At 52.8% G+C, this 19,281-nt stretch overlaps 1 protein-coding gene across 1 annotated transcript; it reads right to left on the reverse strand.

The window, feature by feature from the left end:
* Positions 1-1,000: 1,000 nt before the first annotated feature.
* On the reverse strand, positions 1,001-8,765 carry LOC102132200 (ficolin-2). Its single transcript, XM_045374230.3, has 8 exons — positions 8,213-8,765; positions 6,407-6,520; positions 5,673-5,726; positions 4,456-4,488; positions 3,825-3,952; positions 3,288-3,417; positions 2,286-2,420; positions 1,001-1,720 (listed from the first exon to the last, which is right to left on the reverse strand). Exons 1-8 carry the CDS (start codon positions 8,382-8,384, stop codon positions 1,473-1,475), a joined length of 1,014 nt encoding a protein of 337 aa, XP_045230165.2. The 5' UTR covers positions 8,385-8,765; the 3' UTR covers positions 1,001-1,472.
* Positions 8,766-19,281: the final 10,516 nt, after the last annotated feature.

A 19,281-nucleotide genomic window follows, 5' to 3' on the forward strand; every position in this document is an offset into this window, starting at 1 on the left:
CCCCTAACAACAGGAATTTGTGGGCCCCCCAACTCCTGCAGCTGTCTGTGCCCCTTATGCAGTCTATGGGTGCTTGCAGACAGCAGGAGCTCAGGAATAGTGCGGTGCCCATCTGAGGGGCCTGTTCCGTGATCACATAGCCCTCACCTGCACCAGGAGCACCTGAGAGCAGGAGCCAAGGCTCCTCCATGCTCCGCACACCCTCCCCTGCGGGCCTCAGCCCCTCGAGGCCTCTGCTAGAGGCTTATGGGTCCCTGTAGGTCACAGGTTGAGAAGAGTCATCTGCACAGCGGCCGCACTGGGCCTGCCAGCATTTCCACCTGGCGAGTTGAGTGGAGCAGAGAAAAGGCAGAAGGAAGCCTCGGAGAGACTAACAGAAGCAAAAGCAAAGCCAGGGGCCCAGAGAGGGCCCTGAGTTCCAGAGGTGGGGACGGGAGCCTGCAGGGGTCTGAACCCTCTCCAGGAGAGACAGACTGAGGCTGGGGAGAACCCTCCATCCTCTGCTGGGTCTGGGCTTAGGGCAGCTGGTCCCAGGAGAGGGCCTGCTTGGCTGACTAGGAGAAAAACAGGTGGTGTCAGGCCTTATGCAACCCACGGTTTTGTGGGCTCAGCCTTCCGGCTACTTCCAAGAGGAAATGCTTGAGGGAGGAGGACCTTTCCCTCTCCCGTGGTCTCAGATCCGTCTCACCCACTTGCCTCCTTCAAATCTTTGCTTCATTCTTGATGAGGGATTCACGCGCACGCAATCACCTTTGGTACAACAGGGGACCCTAGGAGGCAGGTGGCAGGAAGCCCCGGCAGGGGGACCAAGTGGGCAGAGCAGGGGCCAGGCAGCCGAGGTCAGGTGGCTGTGAGTGCAGGGGTCAGCGAACACTCTCTGTAAGGGACTGATTAACACACAATTTAGGAGTTGTCAGTCATATGGCCTCTGTCCCAACTACTCTATTCTGCCTGGCGTTTGGAAACTGCCAGAGATGATAGAAACCAACCAGAGACAATATGGAAGCCATGGGAATGGCTGTGCCGATAAAACTTTATTCACCAACAGGCAGGGTGGCCCTGCTTTGTCTTAGCCAGTGGGAAACCCCCTCAGCCCTAGGGCATCTGATCCACCCACAGGGCCAAGTCGCAGGGAAGCAAGGACGGATGAGCAGCACAGTGGCATGGCCAGTGGTCAGGGCAGGGCAAATAGCCATGGCATTCCATGATCGCCTGTGAGGCAAGCAAGCACTGACAGCTGCCGTGAGGGAGGCACACTGGGGCTTCGCCTAACCTTGCAGACGGGAGGCAGGGGGCTGGACGCTGGCACTGGGCGCAAAGCTCTGTGGGCCATGCCTACAAGGGACTGGTGGGAGCTCCCTCTTTCCATGAGGATGGGGGCCACGATCCCCACGTTGCCCTCTTGGTGAGGGCTGAGGGATGCGCTCCTCCAGCCAGGGTTCGTGGAGAGACCCTCTGACCTCAGCGCCGGGCTAGGTGGGCCGCACCTTCATCTCCGACACCTTGTAGCTGTAGTTGTACCCTTTCCCCGAATTCCAGTTGATGCCATTTGCAAAGCTGTCATGGGCCCCCCCGAGGTAGCCACCATTCAGGTTTGACAGGTGACAGGTGGCATACCACCAGGCTCCCTGATAGTGCACAGCACAGTTTTTAGCATCTTGGTCGTTGTCTCGGTCTTTGGTGGAGAAGGGGTAGTTGTTGTGGTATGTCAGAGAATCACCTGCTCAGAGGGAAAAGTAGGGCATTTTCCATGAAGTGCCAGGGAGCCTGGATCCTAGGTCCAGTGCAGAGCTGCCATGGCCAGGAGCCCATGTTGTGCACTGCACAACTCCAAGGGGCACCACCCAGTGAGCATGCGCTCTGCTGGGACGGCAGCTTTGGCATCTCCTCGCCTGGTCTGCTCAGCCAGCTAACAGGCATTGCTACACTTGGAGACCGCCTGGCTCTGGGTGGGGCAGCAGAGGGGAAGAGTGACTTCCGGCAGAGTGTAGGGATTCAGTCTTTGTAGAAATAGACTTATCATCTTCCCCATTTTTCATCAATAATGGCAGCAAATAATCATAGCCACTATGTGTTGTACTTTTTATGACATGTGGATCATAATTTTCACAAGTACAATAAACTGGGTGAATTGACGGATGAACAGATTGTGGGTTTGTGGGTTGGACAGGTTAAGTCACCCCCAATGTCACACAGCAGAGGCATAGCCAGATGCTGAGCACGCTGTCTCCCCTTCCCCAGCCCCCCTCAGAGGCCCAGGCCACTCAGCCCGCACAGACACTCACCCGCGCTGCCCTCCACAAAGGTCCCCAGGACCAGCTTGTACTTCTCCGCCTCACTGGCCACCTTGAATGATCTGTACTTAGCAAACTGGCGATTGCCCTCAAAATCCACCAGGTCTACACGGAGTTCGCTGGTTCCTGTGGGAGAAAGGTTTGAAGCTCCCAGCCCAAGGGCCCTTCTGCCTCCAGGAACCGGAGGTGGGAATTGGAGTGTTTTCAGATGCCTGAACTTGTGATCCACGGAAAGCTTCCTCAAGTTCATGCAGAAAGTCGTCTGTGGTAGGAGGGATTGGGAGGACCTACTCCCTCAGGTCCACCCGCTGAACCTGGAGTTTCCCCCCTCCTACAAATATCACTTCACTTCATCAAGGAACCGTGCATTTCCCTGGAATGGGCTGTGAGGTCACCGATCCTCACTGTGGGAAAGTACTGCAGTCCTTCCTTGACGTGGAAAGGTCACAGCAAACACGAGGAGGTGGCTTAGGAGCTCGGAATGGGCTCCTGCGGAGGAAAGGGACCATTTTCCAGTTTCCCCAGGATCAGGGACCAGCTGATACGCTGGAGCTGGTGGCGGGAGGATGAAGGTGCTGTCCTCACTCCTGCTGAGGGCTGTGGCCTGGCTGGAGGAATGAGAGGAGGCCCAGAGAGGAACCTCCCCCTGCCCCTGAGACAGCAGCTTTAGGAAGGGGAGACAGTGGGAAGTGAAGTTAGGGCTGGGGGTTGGGCCGATGGTCTCTTTCTCTGCATGCTCAGGGTCTGAGATGCCAGTGGGGCCAAGACCTGAACAGGCCTTCAGCCCAGAGCTCTACCCTCTCCTGTCCTGATGCCGCCACAGCCTGCGGCAGGGGACGCAGCCCTCGGAGGTCCCAGTGCTACCCTGAGCGTGCTCAGGGCCCGATCCCCTGTGGACTAAGAGGCGCTTATGTTCCAGGCAGTCCAGGCCTAAGGGGCAGGGGCACCCCCATTCAGGACCCCTTGACCCCCAAGCCCCAGCAGCGGCCCTACCCTGGGCGGTCAGGGCGTGGATGTTGTCGTTCCCCAGCCAGAACTCCCCCAGCCGACTGCCAAAGCCCTGCTTGTACGCGGCCCAGTCCCGGTAGAAGTCCACGGAGCCGTCCACCCTCCGCTGGAAAACCTGTGGAGGAGCCAGGGGACGGGAGCCAGGCGGGGCAGGCCGATGTCCCACAGCACGGGGGACCCGCCCTCCAGAGGAGCAGCATTTGTAGTTGGCAGAGCGTCGCAGGCTGGGGTCCCCAGCACGCCCACCTGGTCTCCTCACAGACCCCACGGGATGAAGGAGGAAATGGGGGCTCAGAGAGGGGAGGCAACAAGCCCCAAGCCACACAGCAGGAGAGCACCAGGCCCCTCCCAGCCTCTCCCACGGCCTGGACTTTTACCCACGGGTCACCTCCCCCATCATCTCTGTCCCCGACCAGGGGAATAGAGAATTCCAGAGTGTGTTCTCCGGCCAGGTGTGCAGCCTGGACTCCGGGTCTCCCAGGTTGACTGCCTCTGCCCAGGGCCCCTCAGCCCCACACTCACGGTCCAGCCCCCTCCGTCCGTGTCCATGTCACAGAGCACAGTCAGGGGCCGGCAGTCAGGCAGGTAGATGGTGTACCAGCCGCTCAGGGAAGGCCCACGGCCTAGCAGGTCCTTGCAGGTATGTGGGCCTGGGAAGGGAACCCAGGGAGTGGCTGCAGGACGGGAGCCCCTGGGCAGGGCAGGGGCAGTGGGAGGGAGGCCCGGGAGGGAGGAGCAGGGCCACAGGCTTCTGTGTGGACAGAGTAGGACTCCCAGGCCTGGACAGGGACATGGCCCCCAGCGTCATGCAGCTGTGATGGCCACACTCAGTCTGCCTGACCCTCCCACCTCCTATTGCTTCCCCCATCTTCACCTCCCGGGAACCCGGCCTTTCGGGTACATTCCAGTTTTCTTTGTGGCACACAACCATGAAAGCCATGCCCTGCTCCTTCCAGGGGCATCTGCCAGGGAACCAGTCACCCCTGTTCTGTGGATCTGGCCAGTGCAGAGAGGGAAGAAAGGGCAGAGGCCTCGGGCTGGGATTGCACAACATCCCAATGCTGCCCGGCTCCTGGTGGGTGCAAGTCGGGGTGGGTTGGGCTGGGTTCCATAGGACAGGTGGAGCGGGAGGATCCTGGGGCCTGCCACCCACCTGTGTTACATTGATCAGATTCCCAAGCGTCTCCTGGAGATGCGGACAGACAGGCAAACACACAAAGAGTTGGAAGTCAGATAACTTGTCCCCAGCACAGAGCAGAAGATGGTGGCACTTGCCTCACTTTCCTGGCATGCAGGTGGCCACTGCCCTCCAGAAAAGCTGCCAGTGCCCATGGTCATCTGGGGTAACTGTGGCCCTTCTTGTCCCTGGAGGCAGCAGAGTCACTGTGCCTGCGTTCATTGGCCCCTTCCTCCTGCCACCTGTCTAAGCTAGAGGGAACTTGGTGCTTCAGGGCTCCCCTGAGCCCCCAGAGGCTCCAGCGTGGCCTGTGTTTGTAGATGCGGCACGAAGGGTGGGGTGAGGTGGGGTCTGGGCAGATAGGCATTTATTTACATTTAGAGGCAAAGTATGACGGAGCCTCCAGGTCAGTGAGAGAAAAGACTCCTCTCACAGCGCACCCAGGACAGCTCAGAGCAGCTCAGGGGTGAACGGAGGGGTGAATGTGGGGCTGCTTTCCCTGCAGCACGTCACTCTGGTTTTTCTAAATAATCTGTAAACACGTGCCTCAGAAAATGCGTTCTATTTTATATATTATACACACATAACAGATAAATACATAGTATTTCTATCTGCGTGGGATGCATAGATTTCTATTGGAAGGTATCTAATGTATGTTTACACATTCTCTCTGATCAGAGCTTGTCATTAATATTCCCTGCCCACTCTGGCCAACCTAGGTTTTGAAACAGTGCCCCCAAATGACAACACCTGCAGGGGGCAGGAGACACGAGGCGGCAGCACAGGGCCTCCTGCCTAGTGAGATGACAGGTGAGATGGGATGAGAGAGGCTGGCAGAGGTGACCACCCACCCCAGCTGATGCTGACCTTAGACGGGGAAGGCTTGGTCTCAGACCCACCCACAGGTGGATGCTCTGGCACTGAGAACCTCCCCCAGACTGAGACCCCTCCCCCAGGCTGAGATCCCTCCCCCACACTGAGACCCCTCCCCCACACTGAGACCCCTCCCCCAGACTGAGACCCCCTCCCCCACACTGAGACCTCTGCCCGGGACTGAGCCCCGGGAGTCCTTCCTGGACAGGCATGGGCTCTGGTGAGGACAGTATGGCAGCCCCAGAGGTCTCATCCATGCTCCTCTGCAGCTGAGTCTGGAAGGGCCTCACAGCCCCTCCTCACTCTCATCTCCTCCTTACCCTTGGGCGCAGGTGGTCCTGCCTTCCCAGGGGGTCCAGGGGGGCCGCGTTCTCCTGCAAATTCCAAAGACACCACCTTAAACAGAGCTCCCTGCCCAGGACCCGAAGGACCCACCCTGGAGCTGGCGGCTGTGACTCTTCCTGTCATGACTGGGATCCTGTTTGTGCTGCGATGTGACCGTGGCCCCACCTGAGCTTGCCTGCCTTGCACCAGAAGGTTCTAGACCGAGGACCCAGGCCTCACGAAGCTCTCCTGTCCACTCAGGGGCCGGGAGCCCTTCCCAGAGAACATAGGTGGAGTCCTGGCTCTTCCCCTTCCAGGCATGAGCACCTGAAAACGTTTCCTCACTTCCCTTAGCTGCAGGTTCCTCCTCTGAAGCTGGTCCCTGGGAGACGTTTAGCCCCACAGCCCAGGTGAGAACAGGGACTGGGAATCAGAGTCCTGCAGGGGGCCACACAGCAGATGGTAGGTCAGGACTGAAACCAAGTTTTCTGCCAAAACACCCACTGGGCACTCATTAAGTCATTAAAAGATGAGCACCCCACTAAGGCCTTTTCAGAATGCCCACTGGGCCCTGGGAGTCAGCTCTGTCCCTGGCTCTAACAGGGGCCAGACCCAGGCTCTCAATCTGTGAACCATGGTGGGGGTGTTGCCCAACTCAGCATCTAGCTTCAAAAAGAGCAAGAGCCCGTGCCCCCGCCATGCCTGGCCTCCCCACCCGGCCCGCACCTACCTGTCTTTCCATTGGCGCCTGCCTCTCCCTTTGGCCCTGGGGCCCCGGGCAGCCCCGGGCAGCCTCGGAGAATGGTGAGCTTGTCAGAGCCCTCCAGGCCCACCACCTTCACCTCTGCAGAGAAACACAGGTGCCCACTCAGTGCCTGGCCCAACAGTGGCTGGGAAGTGAGGTTTTCTGCTCTGCTGGGGCCTTGGTCTGTCCTCACCCCTCGGGCACTGGTGAGGCGGAGACGTGATGGGGGCAGAGTCCTGGCGTTGGAGGCCACCCCTACCTAGGGGAGCCCCATCTCCTCAGTGCTGTGTGTCCTGGGGCAAGTCACTTAACTCCTCTGAGCTTTGTGCTCTGGGCTACGAAGTGGGGATAATAAGGCTGTGGCCAGGGCTGTATTAGAGAATGTGCATTTTAGTCTCTTAGTGTAATTCGTGCCATTTAGAAAGAGCTTAATAAACAGTGAGCTCTTGCAGTAACCAATGACAATCAATGTTTCTAAGAAACTTGGGGAATTGAGGCTCACAAAGCATTTTCCCTTCCAGACCTTGGGAATGTGGTTGTGGAATTACTGGGCTGGAAGGGGCCTTCTAGGTCCTCTGGAGAGGGGCAGTGTGGGGTCCAAGGACACAGAGCCAGGTGTGGCACAGCTGGAGCCAAACTGAGGGTTTTCTACTTCCTTGAAAAAATATTTTTCATGTTGTTGATTATGAAATCAATATGCCCTGCTAAGGGCGCTCTTAGAGACTGGGGAACGGAGCAGCGCTCTCACCAGAGACACGGCAGCTGCCACTGCTTGGTGCATTTTTTTTTTAATCTGTCCTCACCCCTGGCTCACTGGTCAGAGCAAGTGTAGATCACTTTTTTATTTGCTTCATTTTTCTCATTAAAAAAGAATACTTGGTAATGTTGGATAATCTGGAAAATAAGACATGTTTGGGGGGAAAAAAGTTAACTCACTCATAACATAACCAGCGAAGGGCCTCTGTGGTGTGCATTTTCTTCCTAGCCCCACTCGGGGCCTTTCTCCACGGGACCCATCATTGCCCTGGTCCCCTGGTCCCCTGGTCCACCACGAGCAGGCTCAGGCCATGGGGCCCACCAGGGTTTTTGGAAGCCATCCTGGGTTCTGAGTTCAGAGCAAGGTACTCCAGCGTGGCCACGATGCAGGGGGGCCCAGAGCCTCCCCCAGAAGGCAGAGCTACAGGTGGAGCTACTGGGAATCACCTGAGTGCCCCCAGGAGCTCAGGGAAGGAGGTCTGGAGCCCTGGGGTCACATCAGCCTCACTGGACTACATCAGGGACACAGTGGGGACCACCTGTCCCCAGTGCCGGGCACATCTCAGGCCAAATTCCCCGCAGAGCTGGGGCTTGACTTTGCTGGCCACGTCCAGCGGGGTGGTCTTCCAGTGACACGATCGTGGCACAGACTCTGACTAGGCCCACCCCCCACCGGCGCCCTGTACGCCCGCCGCCTCCTCACACAGCTGGTGGGACTCTCAGGACGGCCCTCAATGGAGGAGGATTCAGCCCCAGGGAGACTCCCCAGTTGCATGCTCTGAATTTGGGACCTGGCCCATTTGACCCCAGGGCTCTGTTCCTAACCCCTGTGTTAGCTGCATCTGTTTCTTTGAGCCTCTGTCTCCTCTTTAAAGTGCGAGGCTTAAAACGAGCTGTTGAGAAACTAAGGCAGGAACCTTCACAAAGGGCGTAGTACCGGGCCTGGCGTGCCGTGAGTGGTCAGCAGGTGGCCGCTGTCAGCTTCCCGGAGTGTGATCGCTCTAAGGTCCTAACCCCCGGGGGGGACTGACTCACCTGGACAGGTGTCCTCAGTCAAGGCCGTGGTCCACAGGAAGGAGAGGGCGAGGAGAGCAGGTCCCATGGCCACGGCAGCTTGGCTCAGCCTTTGTGGCTCTGGTCTTTGCCACTGAAGGAACTCCGTGGTTCTTATAGGGTTGCAGCCGCCCACTGTAACCTCTGTCTCCATTTCCCAACCACAGTGGGGAAGGCCACTCCCTCCTGACAGCTTGGTGGCACCAACTGGCGGCGGAGACAGCCTCAGGGCTGCTGCCTTCCTCAGGCCCCACAGGCTTCCCACTTAACGAGCCTGGCTTCCCCTGGCAGGGATGCTCTGCCCAGCAGAAGGCTCCCCGAGGCCGGTGTGGAAAGGGCCTGCCTGTTTGTGTCTTTAGGGAAAGCTTGGCGGGAACACTGCCTGAGGCCCGCAGCAGGACAGAAGGGCTTGTGGAATCCAGCCCTTAAGGAGATAACTGGCCGAGAAGCTGCTGTGAGTCCACAGAAATTTAGGAGCATCCACTGCGGTCTGAGGTGATTCCCAGGGGAGGGAGAGGGACGCAGGACGATTACCAGGGACCTCCCTGGGCCAGCGTGCAGGGAGTTGGTTCCAACCCTAGAGGACATTGGCTGGAGAAAAGTGGTATGAGCAGACCAGGAGCCTTGCCAAGGAGTGGCACGCTGGCACTGGATCAGGCTCCTGTCCAAGCCAGTGCTGCAAAGAGGCAGGACTGTGAATGAGACGGAAGCAGCTTCAGGTGGGAGCGGGGGCAGGGGTGGGGAAGGGTGGCACGCAATTGCTCGCAGGGGCCACTGGACACCTGCCCCCTGAACAGGGGAATTGGTGAATTGGCCCCAGTTTCAAAGTGAGGTTATCCACACCTCTTAGAGGAGAGCAAAATCCTGAAGCAAATGCTAGCCTTGGATTCAGTCCCATCAGGGAGAAGTGGCAGGCTGTGGCCCTAGTTGCACCACCACTGGTCCCTGTGCAGGTGTCAGAAGGGTTAGAATCATGACCCCAGGTGGAAAAAGCCCTGTGAGGTTCCTCCATGGCAGACCAGCTCTATGTCCCTGGCGTCCTATGGGCCTGAAAACACAAAGCCATTCAAAGGCCTCGACTCTGACCGTGCCAGACCCAGTGTGAGCAGAACGTGGCTGGGAAGGGCAGGCTCCCAGGGGTGTGTGGAAACGGAACTCAGAGATGTGGCCTCCCTCCTGGCACCTCCTCTTCTCACCAAAGTGCCATGGGCAAGACTCACACAGAAACAGTGAACCCCTCAGAACTGGTAGCTAAAAGCCCACGGCAGGCTGCCCGGATTCCCTGGCCATTAGTCACCTGGGCTCCCTGAGTGGAGACGGCCTCCTGGGTAGGTGTGCGTTTCTTCTAAAGTCTAGACAGGATCGAGAAATTGAATTTCATAGTATGAATATTTTAGCATAAAGCAATCTATGCCAATTTGGTATTTTGAGGAGTGGAGAATTTGGCCTATGTCAGTGACACCCTGATAATCCAATTGAAAGTGTGAAATCGAGGAATTGAACGAGTTAGTGTGTACAGTTTTGGAACATTTAAGAGACCTCCCCTAAGTTCATCACAGTCATATGTTTAAATTATTAGATTTTGAAAAACTAGTTTATACACAGAAGGCAAGGTAGAAAGCTGAAGTACTAAAGCATCAATTTAAACATATTCATTTTGGAAGTGCAATCAAAATGTTCAAAACTATTAAATGAACTAAGTCGGTGATGGACCAAGAATTATTCACAGGCCTCATCAAGGACGTTATCAACATTTGCCTGTTACAGGTAGAACAAGGTTTATCTGCCAAATTTCAAGTCTCAAGGAAGCACTGGACTTTTGAAATTGGGATTTTAATACATTGAACAAATTACATTTGACTCGAACTTTTTAAAAAACGAAGTAATCCACAGAGTAATCTCTGTGTGAGAAATAAAAGTAAGCAATAAAATACTATGGAAGGAACCACCCATATCACTAGGACCGGGCACAGGTCGGCTGCTGGGTCTCTGAAGGCATTTTTGCTAAGGATAAGAAAACGGGGTCCATGGAGCTCCCTAAGGGTCTACAGATGCTCCTGCCCCACCCCCGGCCTCCCTGTGGGTGCTCCATAGCATCATTCCTTGCGTCAGCACACAAGGATTTGGCTTCCAACTGTTGTGGTCTCACAAGTATGAGAGAAAAAGGGCTTGTGTTTAATAAACACTTACTACGTGCCAGGTACTGTTTTATGCCCTGTGGTGCAGTAAGGAACAGAAAGACCAGTCCTTGTGCCCTAGACACCTGTTCTATTGAGGGCAAACAGAAAATAACCAACTAGACAAACAATCGAACGAATGCATAATTATGATATCAGATCATATATCTCAAGAAAGCAATGTGGGCTGCAAAGTAAATATGAGTAGAGAGTATTATTAAAGTAAAGCAAAATGAAACAGCTATCTCAGTGGCTACACACACGCACATACTCACACACTCACACGCACATACACACACACCCACACGCATGCACACACACACATTTATTTGTTGCTGTCATAAAAGTACAGGGTGAGTGCCCCTGGCCAGACATCTCTCCTTCCACAGTGATTCCAGGTCCCCAGCTTCTTCTAGCATGTGGCTCTTCCCTCTTCCGTATGTGGCCCCTGTCCTGAGCGTGGTCTCCATTCCAGCCACTTGGAACTGGAAGAGAGCATGGGGGAGCCTGTGGCAGGGGCTTCTGGTGACTTCCTGGTGCCTAATGGTGATGATGCACTTCCCTTCCACTCATTGTCCCTTGGCCCGACCTACACCACCGCTGGGTGACTGCAAGGAACACTAGGGAACACAGCCTGGTTGTGTGACTGGAACAGGAAACAGGGGTTGCCAAGCACACAGGAAAATGAACTGAGGTTATCTGGAGGGTGCATTTCAAGGTCACTGTTTGCGTGGTGTGTGTTTCTCCATTCATTTGCTTTCATCCTGTTTGTCCCTGCAAGTGTCTTCTTGTAAACAGCGTGTCACTGGGTCCTTCTTTAAAACAAAGAAAAAAAAAATGCATCCTGACAATCTGTGCCTCCTGAGTGTTTAGTTGATTTACATTTTATGTAATTATCGATACAGTTCTGTTAGGGCTACCATCTTGCTATTTATTTTATATCCTACCTTTGTTCTGTCTTACCTATATTGCCTTGAGCTGGTCAAGCATGTTTTAGTACTTCATTCTTTCTCCTCTGTTGGCTATCTATCTATCTATTTATTTATTTATTTATTTATTTTCATTTGTTTATTTATTTTGAGATGGAGTCTCACTCTGTCATCCAGGCTGGAGTGCAGTGGTGCCATCTTGGCTCACTGCAACCTCTGCCTCCCCGGTTTAAGTGATTCTCATACCTCAGCCTCCCAAGTAGCTGGGACTATAGGCACAGTCACCATGTATTTTTAGTAGAGATGGGGTTTTACCATGTTGGCCAGGCTGGTCTAGAACTCTTGACCTTCAAATGATCCACCCACCTCGGCCTCCCAAAGTCCTGGGATTACAGGCGTGAGCCACCACACCGTTTAAGGGAAAATCTTGAAAGCAACCGGAGGAGAAGAAAAAAGCAAAAATTAATCAGAAGGGTAAATGACTTCTCATAAAAGGAGAAGATAATGAAAGAACATTTCTGAGGTGCTGCAAGACAAAAATTCTTAACTTAGAATCTTAACTAGATGATTCTAAAATGAAGGTGAAATAATATTTTTTTCAGTTGAGTGAAAGCTGAGAGGATTTGTTGCCAGCAGATCCATATCCCCAGCGACGCTGAAGGGCGGTCTACAGCTCAGGGAGATGTCCCCAGATAGAAACACTGATCTGTGGGGAAGGTGGAAGAGCAGTGAAAATGGGAAGTCTGAGCGAGATTCCTTCTCAGAAAACAAACGAGGTTTTCCCTTGACCTTTTGTTTTAAGCAGTATGCCTTGGTGGGATTTTTTCTTTGTGTTTATCCTGCTAGGGTTTCTTTTTCTTTCTTTCTTTTTTTTTTTTTTCCCCCGAAACAGAATTTCACTCTTGTTGCCCAGGCTGGAGTGCAATGGTGTGATCTCAGCTCACTGCAACCTCCGCCTCCCATTTTCAGGCAATTCTCCTGTCTCAGCCTCCCAAGTAGCTGGGATTACTGGCGTGCATCACCATGCCTGGTTAATTTTGTATTTTTAGTAGAGACAGGGTTTCACCATGTTGGTCAGACTGGTCTCAAACTTCTAACCTGAGATGATCCACCTGCCTCAGCCTCCCAAAGTGCTGGGATTATAGGCGTAAGCCACCACGCCTGGCCTCCTGCTAGGGTTTCATCCAGATCCTAGATATGCAGGTTCATGTGGCTGATCAGATTTATAAATTTTTGGCCAGTATTTCTTAAACTATTCTCCTGCCCCATCATCCCTTTCCCTTCTTTGGACTGCAATTGCACTCTCTCCATTTGCTCACTACCTTCCCAGTGAAGATTGAAGCTTTGTGCACTTGTCCTAGAAACTTTATTTTCCATGCCTTAACTTTGGTATCTATGTTATATGTAAAAATGTTTAGAAACAGAACACTGGTTCCCTGGTGCTGCAAAGAAATAGGCCTTGAACATAAACTTAATTATCTCAGCAAGGCTTTTTGTACTTTCTGCCGAAAGGGTGCTCATCGCAGATGGAACAGTGGTGAGAGCACATCCGAACAAAGGAGGGAAGCAATTTTTATTCCTTATGCAGTTTGTCCCTGCTACTGTGTCCTGTCTCCATTGCCTGGAACCAGACCTTACAATCTAAACTAAAACTTGATTGGCTAATCTTAGTTTAAAACTTTTCTAAATAGGTAAAAATAATGGAAAGACAAAGGAAAATAGGAAGTTGTTTATGAAAGGACTTAGAAAAGTAATAACATTCCCAAAAAGGAAGGGGTACAGGCTGCGAGCTGGGACATGCCTGTGAGCACATCCAGCACGGATATTTCGGTTAAAGTACAAGGATATAGAATGTACTATGTGCCTATGAGCACGTCTAGCATAAAGCTAATCTTTAAAAGAAACTATTATTTCTAACACTTATGATTTATTCTTTAATAAGAATGGAAACTTTGAAGAGGAACATTTTACTTTCTACATCTATCAACACTTCTTTATATTCCCTGATCCTTCCTTATATTCTCCATCTGATAAATGCTTAATTTTACATACCAAAATTTTTACTTTTAATATTTATACTTCACTCATCATTAGATTTCCATGTCTTTTTTGAAATCCTCCATTTCTCCACTCATTATATCTTAGTTTTCTTGCATATAAATTAACATATTTATGCTACTTATTTAAATAATTTGCCTGCAAATTTCAGCATCTGAACACTCATTCATTTGTTTCCATTGATTTTCTTCTGTTTGATTAAGGATTACATCTTCCTTCTTCACTTGCATGTCTAGTAAGTCTTGATTCTGTGCAAAGCATTGTGAATGCTATGTTACAGAATTCTGAATTCTGTACCCTCTCTCAGAAAAAGCTGAGCTTTGTGCCAGCAGGCAGGCAAGTTGCAATCACTTTTGATTCTGTGGGTGCCTGGTTTTAGACTTTATTAGAATGGTTCTATGTTGTCCTTAATCCTAAGGTAAAAGCTTTGGTTCTGGAATATGGTGCTTATATAATACTTAAGCACTGGGTCTCAATGGAGAGCCTGATTTGCCAAATTCATTAAAGTGTGGGGCTTGAACTCCAATTGTCTCCTCAACACTGGGGAGCTGCTGGAATCTCTGCTCAGCCATGCCAGCCTTCCAGCAGCTTCTCCCCAGCAGGTTCATTGGAGTCTCACTCATGCATATTGACACCAGGAGGCAGGCAAGGCTATGAAAGCGTTCTGTCAGCAGATGCTGGGGCTTCCCCACACGGCTCTCTCTTTTTCAGGATTTCTCACCCCAGTCCCAGCCACTCTGGTCGCCTCAGTCTCTGGCAGCAAGTCCTCAGCCTCATAGGACAGCTGCCTTCTGCTTGGCCAGTGTCCCCTGCATTCCATGGACTTGGAAGGACCCAGGGGAGGAAATCGGGGTGCCCAGCTGTCATGCAGGGTGGCTCCTATCTCCTGTCTCTTCCTCCACGTCCGGATTCTGCCTGCTTTTAGTGACTCTGCATTGCCTTCCAATAGTTGTATTTTCATAGGTTTTCTAGAGTATTTTTGTTCACAGGAGAGTTAATCTAATGTAAGCTGTCTCTCAACTGTCAGACGCTACAAGTCTGAAGGGTGAATTTTTTTTAACTTTTAGTTCCACAAAGCCTCTCTGAGAAGGTGACATTTGAGTCAAGAACTGAAAAACATGAGTCAGATATACAATATTTGGGGTAAAGTCTTACAGAAAGAGGAAAAAGTCTTGGTGGATCTGAGACACAGTAAAGGGGCCAAGTTGTCAGAGAGGAGAAGAGTGGGAGAGGAGTGGCGGGAGCCAGCGTGGAAGGCATTGACTGTATAGGTGGCCTGGGGTCCCCTCCTGCACCAAGCGGGGTGGCAGCGAGCAGGGTGACTGTCGTCCACGCTTTCTCCCATGTCCTTACTATTTCTCTAGACATCTGAAGCCACCTCTGTGCCTCCTATGCCTGCCTTTCACACCAAATGCCAGGTGCACATTGTTTTTCTTTTTCTCATTGTACTTTAAGTTCTGGGGCATGTGTGCAGAATGTACAGGTTTGTTACACAGGTATACACATGCCACAGTGGTTTGCTGCACCCCTCAACACACCGTCTACATTAGGTATTTCTCCTAAGGCTCTCCCTCCCCTTGCCCCCCACCCCTCGACAGGCCCCAGTGTGTGATGTTCCCTTCCCTGTGTCCATGTGTTCTCATCATTCAGTTCCCACTTATGAATAGGAACAGGCGATGTTTGGATTTCTGTTCTTTTGTTAGTTTGCTGAGAATGATGGTTTCCAGCTTCATCCATGTCCCTGCAAAGGACATGAACTCATCCTTTTTTATGACTGCATAGTATTCCATGGTGTCTAAGTGCCACATTTTCTTTATCCAGTCTGTCATTGATGGGCACATTTTTAAAGCGAAGCTGGGATTACATCCACCTCCCGTCCTCAAACCCTGTCCCCGGATGCGTGTCCACTGCTCCTGAACACAGTGTAAGCCTCGTAAAGGGTTCAAAGCCATGATCCATATTCCAGGCCACGCCTGATTTCCTGCACTGTCTTTCATTCTTCATCTACCCCATGACCAAACGGGGAATGCTGTTATTATCTACACACAATGCATTTACATCCCTTCCTCCAGGACATTTCTTATGATGCTCTCTCAACTGTGAATTCCCCTCCCTCATTCATCCGTAAACCACTTCTTGTCCCAGCGCTTCATTCTTCTTTCTTCTGAGAAGAAATCACATTCTTCTCCCAGAGGAAAATTAGATGCCAACTAGGGCGGAACAAACCAGTACGTGAGACCGCAGTGTCCTCCACCCATGGTTATGTCCAGCGGGATCTCAAACAGGAGAGAAATAACACCTGTCTCCCCTGATGAAGGATTAAGTGGGCGAGATCGGCTCTTAGTGCCACATGCAGCACACTCGGCCTCCATCCATTAGAGGAGCCCTCCACATTTCTCTTCTTTCTCAGGATCTTGTCTTCCGTACCAAAATTCTACCCTAAATAAAGGTTGTCAAATTGATTTCTACAAAAGGATCAGAACCTTCCTAGAGTGGTTTATAAGAAAAACAGCTGGCCAGGTGCAGTGGCTCATACCTGTAATCCCAGCACTTTGGGAGGCCGAAGCAGGCAGATCACGAGGTCAGGAGTTCGAGACCAGTCTGGCCAACACGGTGAAACTCCTCTACTAAAAATACAAAAATTAGCCAGGCGTGGTGGTGGATGCCTGTAATCCCAGCTACTCAGGAGACTGAGGCAGAAGAATTGCTGGAAACCTGAAGGCAGAAGTTGCAGTAAGCCGAGATCGTGCCAACCTGGACAAAACAGCGAAACTGCATCTGGAAAACAACAACAAACAAAAACAAAACAAAACAAAACACCAGTCAAGTCTTCGAGACACTTGCATTTTAATGATATTTCCAGCTGTATATGGGAGGAGTAAGTTTCTTGATAGTGGAATTTTAGCATCCGAGGAACCTCGGTGGTATGGTTTCGTGAACCCACTGTGCGGGAGGTACCTTACTTTGAGTACGACCTGGCTGGGTTGACAGCACAAGTCTGGGAAGGCTAGCAAATCCTGCCTGTTTCAAGCCGCAGCAACACCTGCGCACTTTCTAGAAACACACATTCTCAGTGCCGCCCCCTACCTACTGAACCAGGCTCTCAGCAGGGAGGGGAGCTGGAGGGGACCCTGCAAACTGTTTTAGGAAACCTTCCAGCAGGCTCTGAAGCAGGCTCAAGTGTGAGAACACTGTCAGCCCTTTCCAGGGGCTCCCAGGCCCTGCCCTCTGTCTCCACAGGCTCCCCTGAGGGTGAAGGAGAAGCAGCTGTCCCGACCTGGGACAGATCTCTCTTCTTTTGGTCCAATCTTCTCTGGTCACCCAGCTCCAAGCGTGGAGCCCAGATCCACACCTTCCATGCCCACCATAAGCCTGAATGTGGAGCTCTGATGAACGGTGCCCCCACCCCGCCGCCCGCCTACGCTCATCAGAACCAAAGCCTTGGGCCAGGCTACACTCCTGCTTCAATATCTGCCCTGCCGCTGTCTCTCAAGAAAGTGCAGAATGAGGTGATCACGGCTGACTCCCACTAGCACAGTCCTATTGTGTGCCCGGCACTGATCTAAGCGACCCTCATGCCTGGCACAAAAGTTGGGTGGGCAAGGCTCCTGCAGGGAGGTGAGGCAGAGCCACGGGCTCGTGGGGCCTGCCCTGCCTTGGGAAACATGCGACGGGAGTGCTGTGTTTCCAAGAAGAGTCGAAGCCAATAGAACCTGAGAAAGCGGCGTGGCATCTGGCATCAGTACTGTGGCTGGGAGTGGGTGGAAGGCTTGCTAGCTGCACCCAGCCAGCCCCGTGGAACTCCTCACTCCTGGAATGCCCCCCGGAGGGAGGAACCAAGCTTAGCAGGGCGGCTTTCCCTGGGCTGAGGCAGACAGGCAGGGTCCGGGGTCGGGAATTCACCCTCCCAGGCCTGGGTCAGATCCACTTCACCCGGGATCTGCGTCCCTCCCCAGAGCCTGCTGGTGCTGCATGGGCAGTGGGAGCTCAGGAGGGGCAAAGCGAATGGCGGACGGCCCTAGTCCCAGGCCCACATCGACCTCCACCTGCCTCTCGAGCACCCGAGGGCACGGCTGCCTCCTCCATGACATTTGCCGTGGGACAGGGTTGGAGCTGGACCAATGTGGACTGGCGGCATGTGGCCCAAGTTCCCACCCTGGTTGTCTTGGCTCCAGCTATGAAAACGGGGGCTCCCTCTCCCCCACTGGAGAAGACCACCTCTTCTCATTTGGTGCTCTTATCTTTTGGAATCTGGCAGAGAGGTGCAGAGGGTCAGCCCCAGGACCCAGCCTCCAAGTGCAGAGGGCACAGGGCTGTTCCATGAACAGCGTTCCATGCAGATCTCCAACAGACAGACAGACAGACATCACAAAAGCATACTTGAGAAAGGTATCCAAATGGCTTCTTCAGTCCATCTCCACATTCCACCTTCTTGTGGAGGGTGAGATCCCACCTCTTTCTGGAAGCCTGTCCTGAATACTCTGCCTGCTTAGAGCAGGCTCGGCGCTCAGCCTGGGGGTTCCTGGCCTCTGAGTGGCTCTTGGGGGGCCTCGGTTGTGAGTCTGGTCTCTTCGGGTGTATTTGAGGTCATCACAGGCAGGACATTCTCTTCTCTCAAGATACTCACTCAACAAACCCAGGGCCGCACACCCAGCACGTTCTGGACACTAAGAGATTGCTCTGTGATCAGTGGCACCCTGGGATCCCCCGGCCAGCACGTGGTGAGCAGCACCGGTGTGACCGAGTGCATGACAGTTGCTGGGGCCCTGGAAGAAAGCGTTTCCCAGCTATTAACTCAGCTGGCCCTGCAAGCTGTGGAAGCTCCGTCGTTTCTGTGGATGAGGAAACCAGGCAGCCGGACATCTCGCTTATGACTTATCCCATGCGTGGATGGTTAAGAAACACACTTCAGGCCCCAGAGTTAAGGAGCACTTGGGCACTGCCACTCATACCTCCTGAACGATGAGCAGGCCAACCAAAAGCTGGCACCGCTGCTCCCTAACTCCCGCACCCTCAGCCTTGTGGAGTCCCCGCCCCTTGAATCTGGGCTGGGCGTAGTAATTTGCTTCTAACCCACAGAATACAGCAAGGGACATGGTGCATCCCTTCTGTGACTGGCATAAAAGATGGTACTTCCATCTCGCTAGCAGTCTCTCCTCTTGTGGTTGTGATGGAGCAGGTGGCTGTGCTGGGAGGCCCGCATCCTAAAGAACTGAGGGTGGCCTCCAGCCAATAGCCAGTCACCACCTGAGACCCTCAGTCCAATGGCACTGAGGGCCCCGAATCCTGCCAACCGCCATGAGTGAGCTTGGAAGTGGAGCTCTCCCCAGATGAGCCCCGGATAAGCCCCCAGCCCTGGGTGACACCTCGATTGCAATTTTGGGGCAAGAGGGATCCCGAGGCAGAGACCCCCTGAGATGTTTCTGGATTCCTGACCCTCGGAAGCTGTGAGATGATACACAGGTACGGTTTTGAGCTTCCAGGCTTCGGGATAATTTGTGATACAGTGGTAAAGAATGCAAGCACGGAGGAGGGTGCCCTTGTATGGCCAGACTCCCACCTTTAGGAAGTCTTTGAAATCATCCCCACCCTTATAAGGAGCATTCAGTCTAGTCTAGTGACTTCTAGTTTTAAAATGAGTTTGAGAAAGTCCCAAAGGGTAGTGAGATTCTTGCTCCGTTGAACATGTCAGTTCTCAACAGATGTCAGGGAATTCGGCTTCTCCCAAACCTACGTGATTTCCATTTGTCAATTTGGAAAGAAGAAAAGCAAGATGTTTGGGGCGGAAAGTGCATGTTGCTTTTGTGGAAGTGTTCACTCCTGGGATATTACTAGAAAGTAATGTTTTCCAGGCTGGGGTACAGAAACAGTCCCCAGTCTCCAGGAG

Source organism: Macaca fascicularis, chromosome 15 (assembly GCF_037993035.2).
Source record: "Macaca fascicularis isolate 582-1 chromosome 15, T2T-MFA8v1.1".
Taxonomy (NCBI): Eukaryota; Metazoa; Chordata; class Mammalia; order Primates; family Cercopithecidae; genus Macaca; species Macaca fascicularis.

Coding starts and splice junctions, on each gene's coding strand:
- LOC102132200 (XM_045374230.3), bottom strand. CDS start 8,384: ATGGAGACAGAGGTTACAGTGGGCGGCTGCAACCCTATAAGAACCACG. Junction 3,953..4,455: donor ATCTGATCAATGTAACACAG/GTGGGTGGCAGG, acceptor TTCCCTTCCCAG/GCCCACATACCTGCAAGGAC. Junction 3,418..3,824: donor CGGACGGAGGGGGCTGGACC/GTGAGTGTGGGG, acceptor GCTCCTCCACAG/GTTTTCCAGCGGAGGGTGGA.